This window comes from Pongo abelii, chromosome 2 (assembly GCF_028885655.2).
Source record: "Pongo abelii isolate AG06213 chromosome 2, NHGRI_mPonAbe1-v2.0_pri, whole genome shotgun sequence".
NCBI classification, from domain to species: Eukaryota; Metazoa; Chordata; class Mammalia; order Primates; family Hominidae; genus Pongo; species Pongo abelii.
This window is the reverse complement of record NC_085928.1, coordinates 53,410,905-53,427,795: the sequence shown is the minus strand read 5'-3', so window position 1 is coordinate 53,427,795 and position 16,891 is coordinate 53,410,905. Positions and strand designations below refer to the sequence as shown.

The 16,891-nt window shown below is 33.4% G+C and overlaps 1 protein-coding gene across 23 annotated transcripts in view; it reads right to left on the bottom strand.

Moving 5' to 3' along the window:
* Window positions 1-16,891, bottom strand: part of ROBO2 (roundabout guidance receptor 2) — a 609,610-nt gene that overhangs the window by 70,850 nt on the left and 521,869 nt on the right. For all 23 annotated transcript variants that reach the window (XM_054551634.2, XM_054551635.2, XM_054551633.2 and 20 more), the window contains 4 exons: window positions 15,128-15,249; window positions 8,836-9,067; window positions 5,950-6,074; window positions 3,490-3,661 (listed from right to left, as the gene is read on the bottom strand). In XM_054551634.2, coding sequence (XP_054407609.1) covers window positions 3,490-3,661; window positions 5,950-6,074; window positions 8,836-9,067; window positions 15,128-15,249 — 651 coding nt within the window. The remainder of the gene's footprint in view (window positions 1-3,489; window positions 3,662-5,949; window positions 6,075-8,835; window positions 9,068-15,127; window positions 15,250-16,891) is intronic.

Genomic DNA, 16,891 nt, shown 5'->3' with positions numbered 1-16,891 from the left:
AGAGTCAGCTGTAGAAATGCTTAGAGGGAAATTTAAAACTTTAAAATACCCAAAAAATAGGAAAGGTCTGGAATCATTGATTTATGTTTTGATCTTAAGAGACAAAATAACAGTACATAGAAAAAAAAGCAGAAATCAATTGGTTAGAAAACTAACAAAGCCAAAAGTTTGCATCTTGAAAAGATTAATAAAATTGATAAATCCTTATCAAGACTGATTTAAATAGGAAAAAGAGGGGTAGAGAAAAGAAAGAGGGAGGATAGGAAGAAAATGAAAGAGATAGTTCACATACATTTTTAGTATTTAAGATAAAACAGGTGGCATTATTCTATATCTCACAGACATTCAACGATAATAAGGGAATATTGTAAACAACCACATGCTAATAAATTCAATAGCTTAGAAGGATGAGAGAGAGTCACTACTGGGCAAAAAACAAAATATCTATTTACCACAACCAACACAAGAAGAAATACAAATTCTTTTTTTTTTTTCTTTTTTTTTTTTGGAGTTGCCTCAGCTGGAATGTGGTGGTGTGATCTTGGCTCACTGCAACCCACACCTCCCAGGTGGATTCAAGTGATTCTTGTGCCTCAGCCTCCCAAGTAGCTGGGATTATAGGCGCCCGCCACCACACCTGGGTAATTTTTGTATTTTTAGTAGAGACAAGGTTTCACCATGTTGGCCAGGCTGGTCTCGGACTCCTGACCTCAAGTGATCTGCCCACCTCAGCCTCAGAAACACAAATTCTGAATAGACCTGAATTCATATATTTTTGATATATATATATATATTTAATTCACAAAGAAAAGCATAGATATAACCACTGAATTCTAGAAAATATTTAAGGAAGAGGTAAGTCCTAAAAAATTTTCACATAATTTAGAGGAGGAAGGAATGCTTCCCAAACTACTTTGTAAAACCAGCCACCTGATTTCAAAACTGGAAAAAGAAAACTACAGATCAATATTCTAATGAACATAGATGCAAAATTATTTACCAAATATTAGTAAATTCAGCAACATCTATGAAATGGATAATGTATCATGACCAGTTGTGATTTATCCAAGAATACAAGGTTGATTTACCTTTAAAAGTCATTCAATAGAATTCATCACATTAACACAAACAAGAAGAGAGAGAAAACATGATTATCTGAAAACACTTAAAAAAATTTCACAACTACTAAAATGAGTAAGTGAGGTAGTAAGGCCACAAAGCACAAAGGCTATTTAGAAATTAAATTTATGTGTAATACAAAACAATTGGAAAAATAAATTTTAAAAATCCATTTATAATAGTGTAAAAAAACATCAAATAGGCCAGATGAAGTGGCAGGACCTCATGCCTGTAATCCCAGCACTTTGGGAGGCCACGTCAGGCGGATTTCTTGAGGTCAGGAGTTTAAGACCAGCCTGGCCACAATAGAAAAACCCTGTCCCTACCAAAAATACAAAAATTAGCCGGAAGTGGTGGTGCATGCCGGTAGTCCCAGCTGCTCAGGAGGGTGAGGTGGGAGGATCACTTGAACCTGGGAGATGGAGGCTGCAGTGAGCCAAGATCGCACCACTGCACTCAAGCACTCCAGCCTGGATGAGAGAGAGAGACTTTTTCTCAGAAATAAAAACAAAACAAAAAACATATACAAAAAATCAAATGCTCAAGAAATGTGTTGACACACTAAAAACTATAAAATATTGGAACAAAGTAAAGAACACTTAAATAATGGAAACATATATTGCGTTCATGGAAAGAGTTATTATTAAAATATTTACTCTACCCATTTTGATGGATGTATTCACTTCATTTTCACTCACCATTCCAACACAGTTGTAGAGATATCAACAAGCTGATTTGAAAAGTATGTGGAAAAGCAGAAGGCCTATAATAAGCAAAATAACTTTGCAGGAGAAAATGATGGAGTATTCATGTTACCTGATTTCAAGGCTTACTATGAGCTACAGTAACCAAGACAGTGTGGTTTGGCATATGGATAGACATATAAACAAATTGAATCCCATAGGGAATCCAGGAATGCATCCATGAATATATGATTAACTGGTGGAAAGGAAAGTCCTTTTAATAAATTATGAGTACATAATTTGATATACATATGGAAATAAATAAGCCTCATTCCTTTAACCACATTACAGTTACCATTAGACGAATTATAGACCTCCGCATAAAAGCTAAAATTATAAAGCTTCTAGAAGAAAATATCCTCAGTATCTAGAGGTAAGCCACAATTTCTTAGGAAGCACTAAATATCAGAGAAAAAATGATAAATTGTACTTCATTAAAATGTAATACTTTTGTTCATCAAATGACACTATTAAGAAAATGAATAGGGAAGTCATGGACTGGGAGAAAATATTTGTAACACATATGCATGGAAAAGAATTTGTATCCAGAATGTATAAATAGCTCCTACTAATCAGTAACAAGAGACAACTCAATTTTTAAAAGGCAAACATGTGGTCAATTCACAAAAGAAATTATGTGGATGGCCAATAAGCTCGACATTATTAGTCATAAAAGAAAATTCAAGTTAAAATCACAGGTTATCCCAATTAGAATGGCTAAAATCACAAAAACTGGAAACATCAAATGTTGGTGACAATGCAGGGCAACTGGAAGTCATTTTTCTCGCTGGTGGCAGTATGAAATTATATAACAATTTGAATATTGTTTAGCAGTTTCTCATAAACTCAAACTATACAACTCTTTTACCCAGAAATTAGACTCCTAGGTATTTCTCCAAAAGGACACAAACATTTACACAGTAATATTCATTCTGTCAGGTGAAAAGCAGATAAACAAAATATGGCATATTCATACAAGTGAATACTGCTCAGCAATAAAACGTATGAACTGAATAATACATACATGGATGAATTTCAAAAACATTATCCTTAGTGAAAGAAAACAGATTTAAAAAATCACATTCTGTATGATTCCATTTATATACATCTCAAGAACAGACAAACATAATCTATGATAATAGGGAACAATTTTATGCAATTATGATATTAGATTTAATGTGATTTCTTCTTTGGGATGGTATATTTAGATTACAAAGCTTATTCTGGCCTGTTTCTTGTTAATTTTTGACATTTCTCTGACTAAGAGGAAGCACACAGATTTGAAACATGGTGGTCTCTCTTCAGTAACTATCTCATTTTCATTATATTTCAATGGCACCAAAATTGCCAATGAGGCAATTGATTAAAAATAATTTTTAAACTACCTTTCAGCATTTAAACTCTTAAATAATGCAATTTTAAAAAGGTTCTGGGACTTTTAAGAGCATGATCAATTGCACCAAGTATTTTTGTAAGAAACCCTAGTCAGTTAACCCATTTGTCAATATGATATGTGTACCCTATCATTCATAAGTGTATATTCACTATTAATACATTGATGCAAAATCATCATCCACCTTGTCAGCTGACTGATTCTAAAGCACAGACCACATAGTTTGATACTCACCGATTATTATTGGCTGTGGCTCACTTTTTACTCCAACCCCTGCACTGGTACTAGCTGCAACCTCTACCCGGTATTGAATACCTGGGAATAATCCACCAATTATTACGGACCGAATGGCTGCATCCACAGTTTTGTTGATATGGAATCGTGTTTCATTTCCTAGACACCAGATCTACAGAAATGGAAAGTGAATAACACATGGGTATAATATTATCATTTCTGGCAACAAGACACTATAGCTGATCAAATGTTTTTTTAATCATAACCTATCTATCTTCTAGGCTTATAGAAGTTTTGCAAATGACATCTTCTAAAGTTCAACCTCTGCAGTTTATTTGTAAGTGTATATGTAAGTGTGTTTGTGTGCACGTGCACCTGTATTAAAGGAAGAACAATAAGGGAAGCTGAAACTATGCCGTGTTCATTTATATCTTATTCTCAGCACTGAATGCTCATAGTGAGTAATTTAGAAAGCACAGTGATTTCTTTAACATCTCTGGTATGTGGTCTTCGGTTGCAAATGGCATTTTCATATGGATTAAAACACAAAATTTCCTCTGTTTTATTTATCAAGATTTATTGTGCGTATAATCCACTAAAATATGGTGATTATAAGTTGTAAAACCTAAGGTATATACGTAGACATCTAAGTAATTTATATTTCATTTAAGAAAATATTAACTTACACAGAAGTAGTTAACAAGATTAATTGACCTAAGTTATAGGTATTGACTAAAATGAAATTAAAGTCAATATTTACGTTGACAGCAATAAATCTAATATTGATCAACACATATCTACACACACATACACATTCATGAGAACAAAGTGGTGGCAAGTCTTTAGACATTGATGTTAAGGAAGTTAGGCTTTTATTTCAAGTAGGAATCAAATTTTAGGGCATCTTCTTGGATATAGAAATTGTTCTGATAAACTGTGTTATGAAAAGAAATCCACTGTGTATCCACATTTGTATTCATATTATACAATATTTTAAAATCTACAGGTAGACACATATGTAGGAAAACATATGATTTGTTTTGGAGCAGGTAAGTTCCCAAAATTTTTCAGTAAAAAATAATTCTTGTGAATCATGTGTTTCTTTTATTGATATATGATATCTATGTTCTTAGTGAAGGAATATTTAGCTCTTACCTACATATGTGCTTTGAAACCAAAATATGACAAGTCTCTAGAGAGTGAGAACGTTTACAACTTATGGAAAAAAAATTCATCATGTTGTAAAAAAAAGTAACAATATTTAACTACATGGAAATTTAGGATATTTAGTGCCAAATGGTACAAAAATAAATTCCTAACCTCATTAAAACACACACACACACACTCAAACTCACACAGAGTAGATAATTTGTTACTCTGTTAAAATAATGTCCTAATGCTTATAAAATCTTAGAATCTATATAATTATTGTATTGTAAAAGCATTTATTCTTGTTTCTTAAGCATGTGTCTTTACATGATAGAAATCATTTTAAAATAAATCCTTATACCTTTAGTCCATTCATTTGCTTTAGCACGTTATTCTTTAATAAAATTCTATGTAAAAATTAATATTTCCTTAGAAATAAAATTTAATCTGCAAACTTTTGAGTAAAATTATTCAGCTTAATATTAAATACCAACTCTGAATTTTTTAGGTGAAATGGGTGTCTAGTTTTGTATTATATTAGATGTATAGAATATGCTATTTTCAGAAATCTAGAAATATTTATTAATAGATGATACCAATAGATCATTTATTAATAAATTATAGTTTTGAATTTTACAAAGATTAATGAGGGGTTTTTCATTCACATGGGTCTAATCACAACACAAACAGAATCTTATTTTGAAAACTTAGACACACTTTCTACGTTAAACACCAAATGATGGCAATGAAACAATAGATATATGTTTCTGAACAGCCAAAAATTCATCAGTTGAAAAATGAGACAATCAACTGTTTTTTCTGTAAGTCAGTATTTTGTAAAATGTGTTGTTTCAGTGGCTTTTTTTCAGGTGAAATATTCTACACAACCTCAATAAACAGACAAAAGTAGCATCTAGAGTGAGGGTCGGTGCTGCCACAACCCACTCCACCTCTTTAACACCCGAAGCATCTTTTTTTCTGAGAACATGGTTTAAAAACAGCTGCCTTAAAGCTTCTTATGCAGAATTCTAATAACAAAGATAAAACTCATTTTCTAGGCTTCACAACCTACTCTGTGTCCCATCTCTTTAAATCCTTGAGGTTGTAGAATCACACTACACAGAAAACCATTTCACTGATGTGGTTTAATACCTATGCATTTGTTTCATTCTCTGTCACACAGAAATATAAATAAAAACTTTACGCTTAAACTGAATAAGAGAACCTTTAGAGATGTGTCTCATTCGTGAGACACTGAGATTTCTCTGGGAACCTTTACATGAGAGCTGTCCTTCTTCACCCAGGTCCTACCTTGTATTCTTGGATAATTCCATTCTGGTGATCTGGAGGAGGAGGATCCCAGGAAACACTAATACTTGTGCTATTGTAGCTTCCAACTGTCAGTACAGTGACAGACTGTGGCGGGGCACTTGGGGCTGTAGAGGAAGTAATTAGAATAAATGCAGACTATAAGCCTTGGTGCACGTTTGTGCTACTTCCAGAATATGAGTATAAAGACAAGATGCAGGAGGCTCTGGCTTCCAGGAGTTCTGAATGCACACGGTGTTCAAAAGTGACAGTTTTTTTGAGAAATATTCTTTAAATACAATATCTAGATTTAAAGCAAATGCAACAGCTTTTGTAATATGCTCTCAATAATAAATTTAGCAGCTAACATTCTAATAAGTGTTTTCTATGCACCCCGCACAGAGCTAAGTGTCAGGTTGAATTCTCGCATTAACCTCAGGAGGTAGAAACAACTCTTATCTCGCTTTTACAGATGAGGAAACAGAAGGTTACCGTAAGAGACTTAGGAGAGTCAAACAGCAAGTCAGAATTTGAGCCGGTGTATGTCTGATTTTAGAACTCTACTCCAATAGGCTGTCTTTCTAAAAACAACCATAACTTCTTCTAACCAAAATTATTCTGAGAGGACATATTCCAGTATTTATCACCTGTTATTTCTGAACGGTGGCATTATTGACAGCTTTTTTGGTATGCTTTTAGCTTGTGCTTACTAAATAAAAACAGAAACATAACTATAAATGTCATCAACACAGAAAAAACTTCTTTTTCTTCCCATACTGGGAAATATAATTGACTGCTATAAATTGACCCGCAAATTAAGAATGAAAACTTATATTATATGGATGGGCAAGGGACTCCGATGATAAAAATGAAAACAGTTCATGTTGGGTCAAATGTGAAACGGGAAGATTTTGATTTCCCACAATAATTCTCTGCCTTTGTAATTTCTCCTATAACTAATTACAACCATACTGAGAAAAGGCAAGAGAGAAGTTCTTCCTGATTTTAGACTGCCGCATCTCTCTTTTAATGTCCCTGAGAACTCAGAAATAATAACTTTATGGAAAAAGTTATTTATTCTCAGTGAGTCTTTGAATTAAAACCAAAGGTGGGGGTAGTTAAAATCATAGTATTACATAACATACTTCTTGACAGTTTAAAATATCAAATAATTTGGTGGCATTAATGGCTTTTTATATAGAATCATCAATGCTTGCGTAGCTGTACACGGTTTAGTTTTTTGAAACTATCCTAAATATCCTAAAATATATTTTAAAAGCCTGACAGCAGATATCCCATGTTTTGTAAATATGTCATGACATATTTCACTTAGGTATAGCCATATTTGCATTGAGATATAGGACACACACAGCAACATGTTAACACAGTACTGCTCTTTCCTATTCCTCTTTGTGACAATATTGCTCCAAAATATGGCATGACGACATAAATCCGACCACTTGTCTATGAGCCTTGTAGTTATTAAGCAGACTGCATTGAAAAATAAGACTTTCAGAATGGGTTTCTCATTCACCTTGCTGCTGGCTCAGCGAGAACACCGTGCCTGCTTCCTGACAGGTCAATTATTCCAGGACTCAGCTTCTTTCTACAGATGTGAAAGAACCCAAATCGCTGCTCATCATTCCCAGACACAGCCCAGCTGAGTTCCATTTGTTACCGTCACATAGCCACAGAAATTGGGGATGAATGTATACCCAACAGGGACAAATGTCTAATCCAGAGGAAAAGTCTAACTGCAGTGAAATGGATTTTGGAAATAGGCTTCAAAGAGGGCATTCTGTGTTAAGGGGACCTGCTCCACTCATTAACACCACCAATTTGCAACACAGAGTGAAATTTAATGATGAATAAAGATATGATGATAATGATTATTATTTTTAAACATGTTGGCAAGAAGAAAAGATACTATTATAATTACTGGTAACTTTTCAACATATCCTAAAAATAGATTAATGGTGCCTTTTTAAATATGCATTTTTGCCCTGCCAGTGTATCACACTGCAAAACAATGGGAAGATGACATTTTTACCATGTTGTGTAAGAAATGCATAATTTAAGAACTCTTTGGTCAAGCACATAGATGTTAACGTGGGCAACCTATATACATTTTTTTAAGGCTTCTCTTATTTTGTATGAAATATGTTTAGAGAAAGGGCTTTTTACAAGAGTTGTGAGCACAAAATTAATACAAAAGCAGAATGGAGGGATTTATTTCATTTGGCATCTCCTTTTTTTCAACTTTAATGACAACATTTATTATAAGCCTCTTGTTTGGTGAAAGAGATACTACTAAATGAACTGGTGGAAAGCTTGTGTTCATCACAGATTGACTTTAACATACCTTTAGGTAAGAAATGGTCCAAAGTGGGGAGAATGAGGGAACTTCACTAAGAAGAAAGCTACTGGAAATACTCAAGTGCCCTTCCTGATTAGAAACATGGGTTTGACTGGCAGTGCCCACAGGAAAAAGTGGCTAATAAAAGAAAATGTCACACTTAACTATAACAAAAAAAGAGTAGTCACAATGAACAGCCTGTGTTCTCAAATTTCCAGTCATCTGTCTTCCATGATCCAAATGAACTAAATCTACACAAAATATAGGGGAATATTTAATAATCCAATTCAAGTGAACTTAAAAACATAAGATTTGGTGCAAATGGTTACTTAAGAAAAATTCAAATTACATTAGTGTCCTTTTTTCTGCTTGTCACATTCTATAGAATTCTCAGAATAAAAGGAGAAAACGACACTTCCTCAATTTACTTTTAGGTGATATCTTTCCATTCTTCTAAGGAAGATAACAAATAGGTACTGTAACAGAAATTAGTGTCATCATGTTGGATTTATATTCAAAATCTGAATACTGACCTTCTTCAGTAGTACGAACCGTTTTAGATTCACTATCCATTCCTTGGAACTCATTAAAATATGGCCGTACTTTAATTTCATAAGTCACCCCCTTCTTCAGGTTGACTAAGACAGCACTCCGTTCAGTCGGGATTTTGGCATCTAAATTCTGCCACGAAGATGTCGCCTGCAGACCTGAAGTCTGACGATACATCACTCGGTAGCCTTGGATAAACTGGGGTTGGCGATCAACCTGAAAAACATAGTTAAGGGCATTTGAAACTAAAGGAAAGTATTTTAGACATCACAATGAATTTGTCCTCTTTTCATTTGTCCGTATTTCTGTCCTCATAACTGTCAACTGAGTGACGTCATGGCTTTCTAGCTAATCTCTCTGCTTCTAATAACTTCTATCCTTTTAGAGTTCAGATTGCTCCCAAGATTGTTTCCAAAATGAAGATTGGAAGAACTCTCTCTCCTGTTTAAAATACCTCACAGTATCTAAGATACCAACCTAATTAATTAACATTCCTTGGATTAGCACACGGGCCTCTCAAAGGCCAGACCTGCCAATACCTCTAGCTTTATATCTCCTCTGCTTACCCTTTTTCTGCATCCAACAATTCCCTTTTATGTGGCTTTATATGTAATATGCCCTTTGTCAGGGATTTCCAATCTCATCCTTTGTCTATTCACTAACATCATCACTCAATCAAAACACAGGTTTTGGGTTCCTACTCATAGGTGCCAGAAATTCTGCTGAGCTCTGGGGGTAAAACGGACAATGAAAACAGAGTCAGCCCCTGCCCTCATGAGCTGAGGTGAGAAGATAGAGTCCAGGTAGAAGGTAGGAGTGGTCTAATAACGACTGAACCATGGTCAAGTTACAATCATAAAAAAAAAAGCATAAACAAATGTTAAGAAGGAGAAGTGCCAGGAGCTAGGAAAGCCTATAGTGGAGTGGAGAGAAAGGTGACTGAGTTGGGAAGCAGAGACAAAGCTTCCCTGAAGAATTTGTTAAGTGCTAGATAGGCAAGAAGAGCAGGATTTACCCAGGAAAACAAATATGAGGACATCATGTATAAAGTCCCTGTGGCTGGAAAAAGCATACAATGCAGATTAAAGTTGTAGAGCTAGAGCATTTGTTTTAAAAGCATATGAACGTTTATACCCATTACCAAATATTAAATGAAAAACTTTTACTAATTTACCAACTTCTGACTCTTCAATTGTCCCATTCTTGACAAAATTTGACAACTTTTTGATATCTTCATTTATTTAAGGTACAGTAAGAAGCTATTTTAATTAACAATCTAGGATTAAACTCATACCAAATAGAACTTTTAAAAAGTGTTTTTGTTTTGTTTTAAAAAGTGTTTTGACAATCACCTAAAAATCAAATATATAAAAATGCAAGATTAAAAAATGAAATATATTCTTCTCTGTACACATTTATTTTAAAATATTTACCAGGGTTTTATGGTTGTTTCATTTTCAGGGAGAAAACAACTATGGATTTTAAAAATTAGTTTTAAAAATTAAGCATCTTTTAATACTTTGTCATGTTTTTAGAAACACTTGATTTAAACACATACTATGATAGCATGTTCCAACTAATATCCCTTATCATAGTTTAATAGCTATAGTCTAACAAGGCTTAAATTTGACATACTTCACTATCAAATAAAGTGTAAAGATTAATGGAAAAGAAATGGAATAACCTCATTTCAGGAAGTTTGTAGAGAAAGAGGAAGTAAAAAAGAGAATAATGGAGATGGTTATTAATTTCAGCTTTAAACAAATTTCTTTGTCCAAGAAATTTGAAATTTGTTCAGCATTTGAAATTTGTTTCCACATTTGTTGAAATGTTGAAATTTGTCAGCAGGTTATAAACAAAACGTATTCTTTCATGTATTAACTACTAACATCTCTTCTTTAGTTGCAGTATTGTTTTACTTATTTTTAATTGAGGGCAGCAAATGAATATTAGCTAAAAATATTGGCTTTAGAAAGTTAAAAATGCAGAGCCTCAATAAAAATACAGTGGAACAAAAGGAAATACTTAGAATGTCCAAACGAGAAAACTCCCTCAATTAAGTGTGTGTGTGTGTTTCTATGTATGGCTAATTCCAGTTTCCCAGATAAGTCTCAACAAGAATGAATTCCTTCACCCACCTGAAAGCTTTCTCACCCTCAAAGACTTTCTGAAGTTAGTGCTACACTTGTATGAGGTCAGATAAAAAAAAAAGTGAGCCCAGGTGTAACATGGAAGCTGGTGATCGGCAAGTCCTCATTCATGCTACCTGTTTACGTTTCTATCACTGGACACATTCTTTGAAAAGCAGGAGTTTTTCTGACACTATGAAATAAGGCAACCAAGAGGCGAAAAGTTAAATTTATGAGAGCCAAAGAGAGATGACTTTCATAAAAACTGTCAGTGTTCAAAAAAACCCTTGCAGTATATGTTAAAACAACATTAAGTTTGCATTTTATAAACTTCTCTGCATTTGCTTTAAGTGAATTTATATACTGAAAGAAAGGCATAACTCACAATAATAGCTTGTTAATACTGAAAGAAGCAAGCTGTGTTTTTAAGAAGAACATTAAGCAGCTGTTTCCAGATGAAGGGAGTCTGTAAATCAGGGTAAATTGGTTTTATCCATGTTTGGTTTTCATTAATTAAGTGTTTTAGGGACTTTATGAAGCTAATGTTCACTACAAAACATTGTTTTGCACACTTCAGTGTACACTATCGTCAGCCAGTATATCGTATGGGGCTTCTTAATAGTTAAATCGTTTAACTTGTGTGCAGTGGCAATGCATTTTTTTTTTCAGGAGGAAATTTGTTGTTACAGGTGGAAGCAGAAATGAAAACACTGAACATTTACTTTAAAAAAAATAGGTGAGATTTTTACTGGATGTGTGTTCTACCCTACTAAATTTTGGAGCTCATTTTGACAGGTGGTCATTTTCAAGTTAGGCCATATGTTTGTTACGAGTTTTATTAACGTTCTGATTATAAGAAAGAGGATTTTCTTTTAGAGTTGATTACAATCAGAGTCTGACCACAGATTCATGGGTTTATATATTTTTTTAAATAGTATTTTCTGAAACATGAATAAAAAGAGAGTTGTCTTAAGGAAAAGGTAAAATGATTACGAGAACTTCAGGCTTCCAGCCATAAGCCTCAACTTGAATTAGACTTCAACCTCTTAAACTTTCTGAACCTCAGTTTACTTAATTTGCTCACATAATACCTATATCTCAAGGGCACAGAAACAATCAAATGACTGATATAAGTGAAAGCATTTTGCTGGCTTTAGAGATGCACAATGATAAAGCATAATTGTTAAGGAAGCAACAGGCTAAAAAAGAAGAGGGCTTATATGTGGCCCTAAAATCAGCAATCTAGTTAAACTGTTTAAGCGTGATGCTTCATATTTACCTTTTCCATTTACAAAACAAAACAACATAACAACTTGATATAAAGCAAAAATTCAAAGTGAATTTTCTTTGATGGGTTTAGCTGCTAAGGGTCTGATCTGGTTTTAGCAGACTTCTGAAATTCTAGTTTGTCGAAGCACTCTTTTCAATCTCTGTGGAATAATGCTTAATGGGCAAAGAGTATGTAATTCTTTTTGTCCTTGAACAAAACAAAGACAAAAAGTAAAGCTAGAATAATCATTTTTCGGTAAGTGACTTATTGCTATTTTTCTTTATGGAACAGCAGGTTTCTTATCATTTTTGCCCACACTCATTCTAAAAGCAGCCATTTTAGAAAGCAGTTGTTGCTAACCATTGTTGTTTCAAGTTTAGCCTGGTGAGGAGGGGGACAGCCAATGGTCTCTCCAGTAGTTATGTCTTGTGCCTTTGGTCATTAATCCTACCAACCACTGGGAAACTTCCTCAGCTGGCCCAAAACCTAATCACATGGTGGGGAATTATTTCTCCCTTCAACCCCAACACTTCTGTAAAGCAAATGCTAACATTTTGATAATTTAAATAACATATGCATTTAGTAAATTGAAAATATTACATTAATAAAAGAGTTACACAAATTATTTGACCACTGGACACACCCCAGTCTGACTTTATTTCACTTAATTTACCTCTTTCAAGTGCATATTTATGTCATGTGCAACTACAAAGTCATGGAGAACAATATGCTATGATATTAACTGAATTCTTTCTTTTATTAAAAAAAGTGTAAAATGTATGAAAACAACTGATTTGATCATTCAACAAACAGTTATTAAAAGAGTACTTCATAATAGACACTCTGCTCTGAAAAAAACAGAAATGAAAGAAATTGGCTGTAGTCTCACAGAAGTTACAGCCCATGACGGGGATAGATGTGCAAACTAGTAATGATAGCTTCTTGGGGTACAGAGATGAATAGACAACATCCCCCTCCTGGAAGAACTCCCAGTCTACTGTCATGCAATATTGATCTAATGCTATTTAGTCTTGAAACTAAGTGACTTTAAAGTGATTAACTTCATCAACATAATGACTTTGATTCTTACCCAAAGAATTCCCACATTTAGATGCAGCTTAAAAGAAACCCCCTTATAACTTTCAACAGAACAGAGACTTTTTACAATTGAGAAAAAGGAAAAATACTATGCTGTGAAAAATACAAAGTTCCTTTGGCTTTGTTAGTTTTGTATCTACTCAAGGGTACTGAAAGATAGAAAAGGCATGGCAGATAATACCCCCTACTGTGCCACTGTAAAAATGATAACGTAATTGTGTTCCCTTCATAGGAACAGAAGACTAGAAACCAATATATGCAGAAAATGGAATAAATCTATGCAAAATTATGTCAAAACTGGAATAAGAAAGTGTAATCCTAAATAATCATAATTACTCTTAAAACATTATAAACTTAGTCTTATTTTTAAAATAAGACTAACCCAATTTTGTACTCATAAACCAATAATTTGACTGATTATGTAGTTTGCTTTAAGGAGTAACAATATGGAACAATAACAAAAAAAGCCTGAATAGCTAAGGCAATCCTAAGGAAAAAAGAAGGAAGAAGGAGGCTTCATGCCACTCAACTTTAAACTACATAACAGGGCTACAGTAACCAAACTGGGATAAAATGTTTTCAAATTATGTATCCGATAAGGCATTTGTATCTAGACTATATAAACACTTACAAGTCTATAATAAGAAGACAAACAAAATAGAGTGTATAAACACTTGTAAGTCTATAAGAAGACAAACTCTTTGTCCAAAAATGGACAAAGAGTTTCAATAGACATTTCTCTTAAAAAAAAGTTCAATTAGGATATGAGAAGATGAATATGATTAGTCATTAAAGAAATGCAAATCAAAACCACAATTATATACCACTACATACCCACCAGAATGGGTATAATCCAAATGGCAGATAATAATAAGTGTTGGCAAGGATGTGAGAACAAAATGGCAAGGATTTGAGAGAATCTGGAACACTGAAACATCGCTAGTGAGAATAGAAAATGCTATAGCCACTTTGGAAAGCATTTTGGCAGTTCATCAAAATATTAAATGGAGAGTTACCAATATTACTGAACAATTTGTAGGTTTATACCAAGATAAATGAAAACATGTGTCCACCCAAAGACTTGTACTCAAATGTTCATAGCAGCATTATTCATAATAGACAAAACTGGAAACAACCCGAACATCCATCAATTGAAGAAGGAATAAACAGAATGTGAAGTATCCATAAAATGGAATACTATTTGATAACAACAAGAAACAAAGTCCTGATACACGCTACAACATGGATGAACCTCAAAAACATTATGCAGAGTGAAAGAATCTAGACACAAAAGACCATATATTGCACAATTGTACTCATATGAAAGGTCCAGAATAGGCAAATCTACAAAAACATAGAGTAGATTAGTGTTACACAGGGCTACGGTAGGGGAAATGAGAGAATCAATGTTAACAGGCACAGGATTTCATTTGGGGATGATGAAATTTTCTAAAATTAGATTTTGGTGATAATTTTAAAACTTTAAATACACTAAAAATCATGAAGTTGTTCACTTTATGGTATGCTAATTATATCACAAGAAAGCTGTTAGAAAATTCAGAAGACAGAATATGCCATGTTTATATAATAATCAATCTATTCTTACTATGTTTATTCTAGTAACTTTTTAATTTGTTGATTTTCTTTACTGTCATCGATTACACCTTGATTTTAAATGGCAAGAATTTTTATTATCATTTTTTGTTCATTTGCATTTTTCCTGTTTTGCTTTCCCTAAAGAGAAGAGATTACTATAAATATTTGCCTTTGAAAACTTACCGTCCACGTGACCTGAACAGTGGTGGGGGTCAGTACAACTGGATTATGAAGACGGACAAGGACATCTCCTAGTTCTTTCTGCACTTGCCTGTGGTCCACTCCTTGTGCTGGTGGGCTGATATCTGCAGTTAGATAAGATAATCATTCCCAATTTTAAAAAATTCGTATTAAAATTACAACTTATTTTATGTAAATCAACATCATGTCTTTAGAACTAATTACAGGGAAACAAAACTGAAACTCTTTTGTGACAAAAAGCATTTAAGCCTATATATATAAATATACCACTGTGGTAGGACGTAATGAGAGTTGATATTGATCTTTATTAAAAATATATTAATAAAAGAGTATTTATAATCCCTCATCCTCATTCAAATGCAGACACACTGCTGCATAAGATCACTTATTTTCTTACTAAAGGATAAAGTATGTGCTGTAAGACTTCTCTACAGAAGTCTAGAAAGATCTCCAGAAAGATGAGCTTTGTACAGATGTTGGTGTATTGAATGATTTTCTGGATTTGTAAATTGGAATATATCTAAAAACTGATGCTAAGGGACCTGTTAATCCCTTGTCCCAATTTGCAGGTTGTGTGTTCTTCTTGACCTACTTCAGTCTGGGAGCATGGATGGAGAAGTAATGGTGGACTAGGAAAGTGAATTCTGTCATTAAAGGTAAATAGAGTTGGGGGAAGAGGGGAAACAGCTCCTCAAATTTGCAAAGATACTTTTGACAGAAATAGTTATAATACTGATAACATGTTCTAAAGTAATACATTTTGAGCAGTACTCTAATACCTGACATGAGGTCATGCAGCCATTTTTAGGAATAGTGGTGGGGAGAAGGGAAGAAAGAAAGGTGACGTTTAAAATATTATACCCTCAGTCACATATTGTTATGCCACCTTATTCATCAGTCTCCTAAGTACTATTCTATTTCTCTATACGATGGTTTATATTCTTGGTCCATTAAGAAAAAAGGATAAATTATAGGCTGTGTCCATTAAGAAAAAATGATAAATTATAGGCAGCTAAGTCCATCAAATTGATATTAAACATTGAATTTTACACATACTCAGATTAACATTTTAAACTGGTACACAATGTTTTCGAATTGTTTTTCTCCAACTACTGTATTTAAGAAAGGAAGTCTAATTTAAAGTTATTTATTTTCTTAATCCTGTTTTTTCTTATTATCTCAGGCTACAATGCACGAGCACTCTCACAGAAGTATTTTTAAGAAAATCTCTCAGCTATTACTTAAATTGGGAGCACTAACTTAAATTGGGTCGTAAATAATTGGGAATAATACTTACGTAATGTTTTTCCAGTTCTACTTTTTTTTTTTCATTTTTAACATAAACAGTAAAATGAAGTTTGACTTAATTTGGAAAAAAGTCCCTTTATGTGAATAACATTAATCTATGCCTATATATGTATGTTCTGTTTTGATGTTGATAAGGCAAGTATTTGTACTTTTAATGAAATAAAAGATTTCTAGATTCTCTGTTATTCAATACCTTTGAAAAATAAGAGTTCACAGTGCAAAATGTTCTTTGAAAAAGAAGAAGTGCTTTGCAGATTGCAAAGCTGCTGAAAGTATGGTATCCAAAAATAATCCTGACCATCAGACACAACGCATGGGTTTTCCTATTAAGTATTTGTTAAGAGCACAGAAGTCTTTCACTCTATATATTCTTTCCATTGGAACAAACCAGACCACAAACAACTTTTCATTAATCTTTCTTGACCTTTTCACTGAGAG